This window comes from Ictalurus furcatus, chromosome 4 (assembly GCF_023375685.1).
Source record: "Ictalurus furcatus strain D&B chromosome 4, Billie_1.0, whole genome shotgun sequence".
NCBI classification, from domain to species: domain Eukaryota; kingdom Metazoa; phylum Chordata; class Actinopteri; order Siluriformes; family Ictaluridae; genus Ictalurus; species Ictalurus furcatus.
Genome location: NC_071258.1, coordinates 577,501 through 582,500, shown reverse-complemented (window position 1 = coordinate 582,500; position 5,000 = coordinate 577,501). Strand labels below are relative to the sequence as shown.

Genomic DNA, 5,000 nt, shown 5'->3' with positions numbered 1-5,000 from the left:
TGGGGTTAGGGATTAGGGTTGGAGTTAGGGATTAGGGTTGGGGTTAGGGATTAGGGTTGGGGTTATGTTTAGGGTTAGGGATTAGGGTTGGGGTTAGGGATTAGGGTTGGGGTTATGTTTAGGATTAGGGGTTGGGGTTAGGGATTAGGGTTGGGGTTATGTTTAGTGTTAGGGATTAGGGTTGGGGTTATGTTTAGGGTTAGGGATTAGGGTTGGGGATAGGTTTAGTGTTAGGGATTAGGGTTGGGGTTAGGGATTAGGGTTGGAGTTAGGGATTAGGGTTGGGGTTAGGGATTAGGGTTGGGGTTATGTTTAGGGTTAGGGATTAGGGTTGGGGTTAGGGATTAGGGTTGGGGTTATGTTTAGGATTAGGGGTTGGGGTTAGGGATTAGGGTTGGGGTTAGGGATTAGGGTTGGGGTTATGTTTAGTGTTAGGGATTAGGGTTGGGGTTATGTTTAGGGTTAGGGATTAGGGTTGGGGATAGGTTTAGTGTTAGGGATTAGGGTTGGGGTTAGGGATTAGGGTTGGAGTTAGGGATTAGGGTTGGGGTTAGGGATTAGGGTTGGGGTTATGTTTAGGGTTAGGGATTAGGGTTGGGGTTAGGGATTAGGGTTGGGGATAGGGTTAGAGTTAGGGATTAGGGTTGGGGTTAGTGATAGGGTTAGGTTTAGGGTTAGGGTTACAGTTATGCCAACAGTTAGAGAATTTGTTTTTACTTTTGTAAAGTTGATTTCAGACTATTTGAACTGTAAAAGCTTATTTATTATCTGAATAAAGTTGCCATCTTTTTTTTGTCCTACAGAAACCGTGGTTTTATGATTTACGGGAAGTGTGGGCAGGATTTCCTAAACAGGTAACGTAAGTTTTATGAGCTCTTTACGCGTGTTACAACTGTAAGAGCCATAAACGCTGGTGTAGCGTTGCAGAGAACATCAGACCTGTAGCTCTGTAGGGAATTGTTCAACTCCAGATTCAAAATGGAAACCGAAATCTAGAAGCTACTTCACTTGTCCCTCGGGAGGAAGATTCTAAGTGGAACCGTACAACATTGTTTCCCAGTGAGAAATAGCTTCATGTCCAACCCAGTGAAGAACCTTAGAACCCTGAGGCCTGGTTAGAATTACTCAGAAATTGATGTTTAACCTGTAATGCAAATTAGGGTGTGTGTGTGTAGATGTGTGTTATTTACTTAATGTATTTATTGAGGGTGAGGCTTCTTTTATGTTTGCATGTGTGTGTGTGTGTGTGTGTGTGTGTGTGTGTGTGCAGACCCTGCTGGACTCGCAGTACTGGTATTATATGATTGAGATGGGTTTTTACAGCTCCCTGTTATTCAGTGTGGTTGTGGACATCAAACGTAAGGTCAGAGTTCATTCTAAAGCCTCGTCTCACACACACACACACACACACAGTATTTATAACCCACACTGTCTAGGTCTATAACCTGTAACCATTCCTTGGTTTTATCTCTGCGGAAACTTTTAAAGGTCTTATGTAGAACCCTACAACGTAATGTTCCCCTATCTGGAAGGATTCCAAACTAGAGCCAGTTACACAATCTAAGAACCATTAACAGCGCTAAGAACCTTTTTAAGAACCCTTCAAGTGATTTTTTTTCTAAGAGTGTATAAAACTTTTCTGAATGTACGGAAACACAATGAACGTGGCAGTTATTTGTAACAGTTAACATTCAAGTCCTCGATATTATTTCAGTACTTTACAGAGCAGGGTTCTCAGATGTATTTTGCAGACAGGAACACCTTTAACTACAACAAAAAAATAAAATATGTACAAAAGTACCTCTTCAAGTACAGATTAAATTTGACATTATTTATAGACCTACTTGTTTTTGAGTGATCATCAAATAACTATAATAATAACTTAATAATATATCATTATAACCTAGAATAACTTAAACTGTAATAACTTTTAACACACTATGAACCCTCTGGATATGTTTACAGTCACGGGCATTCAAAATATAATAATAAAAAAAAATAAATAATAATAATAATAAGAAGAAGAAGAAGAAGAAGAAGAAGAAGAAGAAGAATGGCTTGGTGGTTAGCACGTTCGCCTCACACCTCCAGGGTCGGGGGTTCGATTCCCGCCGTGGCCCTGTGTGTGTGGAGTTTGCATGTTCTCCCCGTGCTGCGGGGGTTTCCTCCGGGTACTCCGGTTTCCTCCAGTCCAAACACATGCATGGTAGGCTGATTGGCGTGTCTAAAGTGTCCGTAGTGTATGAGTGTGAGTGTGTGTGTGATTGTACCCCGTGATGGACTGGCACCCTGTCCAGGGTGTACCCCGCCTTGTGCCCCATGCTCCCTGGGATAGGCTCCAGGTTCCCCGTGACCCTGAAGGATAAACAGTGTAGAAGATGGATGGATGGATGTAATAATAATAATAATAATAATTTTAATGATAATATAATTTAGCATTAATAATTGCATAAGTCTGGACTTCCTTGTAGGTTCCAGGTTTGTTTGTGATTGGATACAGACTGATTGTACATTTCTGTTAGTACCCATAGCACATAAAAGCTCATACAAGACGTATACAGTACAGATCTGTGTAGTGATTATACGTGTGTATAGATGTACAGTACAGATCTGTGTAGTGATTATACGTGTGTATAGATGTACAGTACAGATCTGTGTAGTGATTATACGTGTGTATAGATGTACAGTACAGATCTGTGTAGTGATTATACGTGTGTATAGATGTACAGTACAGATCTGTGTAGTGATTATACGTGTGTATAGATGTACAGTACAGATCTGTGTAGTGATTATACGTGTGTATAGATGTACAGTACAGATCTGTGTAGTGATTATACGTGTGTATAGATGTACAGTACAGATCTGTGTAGTGATTATACGTGTGTATAGATGTACAGTACAGATCTGTGTAGTGATTATACGTGTGTATAGATGTACAGTACAGATCTGTGTAGTGATTATACGTGTGTATAGATGTACAGTACAGATCTGTGTAGTGATTATACGTGTGTATAGATGTACAGTACAGATCTGTGTAGTGATTATACGTGTGTATAGATGTACAGTACAGATCTGTGTAGTGATTATACGTGTGTATAGATGTACAGTCTGTGGTTGTGTAATAATATTGCTATAGGTTTATTAATGTTTTTATCTGAACTGATTCATCACGTCTGTGTCTGAGGTCGTGCAGGTGATTTTATCTGAACACAGCGCTGATATCGTATCTGACCTGTTACAGATCAAAGTCTCTCTCTGTGTGTGTTTGTGTGTGTGTGTGTGTGTGTGTGTGTGTGTGTGTGTGTAGGATTTTAAAGAACAGTTGGTTCACCACTGGGCCACTTTAACACTGCTGTCCTTCTCCTGGTGTGCAAACTACATCCGCATCGGGACTCTGGTCCTGCTGGTGCACGACGTTGCTGATGTTTTATTAGAGGTAGGAGACCACGAGAGACGTCACAGATAGCAGCAGAACATTCCAGTCCAAACTCCATGCTCTAATGTTCTTCATGTTTCATTTGGAATCTAGGACAAAATGGTCCATCTACAATTAAAAACGAGCTATTAAACGACCCAGCTCTATGTTCTGATCTCAGCCACCCTCGATGGGTCCATCACTGTCGTGTCACTGGTGTGATGCCAGAGGAGAACCCATTTTTGGTTTCCTAGAAAACCTTCTGAGTGATGGATCTTCTCTGTTGGAATTTCCCACCATAATGTTCCCTTCTTGTAGAAGGATGTTTGTGTCAGATTGTTACGTTTATTGTGACAACAACAAAGAGAAGTTCCTCAGAGAGTGTTTCTTCTGTCATGTCTCTAAAGAACCTCTACAGAAGAGTGTATGTGGGTCAGATGAAGGTGGAGTTTGTGAGACAGCAATGGGCCATCATAAGTAAATAAATGATTAAGATGATCACACTTGAGTGCAAAAGTTTGCACACCCATCAAACAAAAAAAAAGTAATTTATGGTAATATTTGTAGGTTGTTCCTTCATTATTATCATGAGTGACAAAAATATTGTATCAGATATTAATAATCAAAACGTTTAAAAATGATATCAGTTCAAAAGTTTCTTAAAGTGACACAAATACTAATACTAATAACTAAAAAAACACCTTCCATAAAGGTTCTACGGTATGTTTTGTGCGAAGGTCTTCAGCCCATGTGAAGAACTTCTGTGAAGATATAATCGATGTTATTTGTTTATAAATATGCTGGTGTTTCTCTCTCTGTGAGTTGGGGAAGGTGTTTAATTACGCCGGATGGACGTGTGCCTGTAACACCGTCTTCGTCCTCTTCACGGTGGTCTTCATGGTCACCAGGCTGGTCATCTTCCCCTTCTGGTAAGAAAGAGGAATAAGAATGAGAAGAGGATATGAATAAGGAAAGGATAAATCTGAATAAAGGTGTGTTTGGTGGTGAGTGTGTTAAAGCGGGCCGTGTTGCAGGTTGATCCACTGTACGTGGGTTTATCCTCTGGAACAGTTTCAGCCATTCTTTGGATATTATTTCTTCAACGGCATGCTGGTGGTGCTGCTGCTGCTGCACGTGTTCTGGGCGTCGCTCATCCTGCGCATGGTCATAAAACTCATGTTTGGTGAAGTGAGTGTGTCCAAAAATGAATTCTTTAGGAAATGGCACGTGTAGAATAATATAAAGGAGTTGTTTCCTCTCTTTACAGATGAAAGGTGATGAAAGAAGCGATGAGGAAGAGGAGGAGAGTCAGGATGAAGCGCAAAACCACAAGATCAAACGCTGTGACAGTTCTGCTAACGGATTATCTAACGGTCACTGACTCAAAACCAGACGCTTGGACTGAGAGGAGCTGTGAGGATGTCGATTCAACTTTATGTCCATATTGGGCACAAAAAACTTTCCCTAACTGACTCAAGATCTTCAGAGGCTTTTCTTTTTAAACAGGTTTTTCAGAACAGGTTTAAACTCAGCGCAGGGTTCAGACTTCCCTTTGGAGTGCATCTGGAGCATCTGGATTTATGTG

General features: G+C 40.8%; 1 protein-coding gene across 2 annotated transcripts in view; it reads left to right on the top strand.

The window, feature by feature from the left end:
* cers3b (ceramide synthase 3b) overlaps window positions 1–5,000 on the top strand; it is a 12,642-nt gene that overhangs the window by 6,186 nt on the left and 1,456 nt on the right. For both annotated transcript variants that reach the window (XM_053622426.1, XM_053622425.1), the window contains 6 exons: window positions 804–854; window positions 1,271–1,363; window positions 3,308–3,436; window positions 4,238–4,344; window positions 4,450–4,603; window positions 4,683–5,000. The exon at window positions 4,683–5,000 is cut by the window's right edge and continues 1,456 nt beyond it. In XM_053622426.1, the coding sequence (XP_053478401.1) occupies window positions 804–854; window positions 1,271–1,363; window positions 3,308–3,436; window positions 4,238–4,344; window positions 4,450–4,603; window positions 4,683–4,796 (648 nt within the window). In that variant the 3' untranslated portion in view covers window positions 4,797–5,000. The remainder of the gene's footprint in view (window positions 1–803; window positions 855–1,270; window positions 1,364–3,307; window positions 3,437–4,237; window positions 4,345–4,449; window positions 4,604–4,682) is intronic.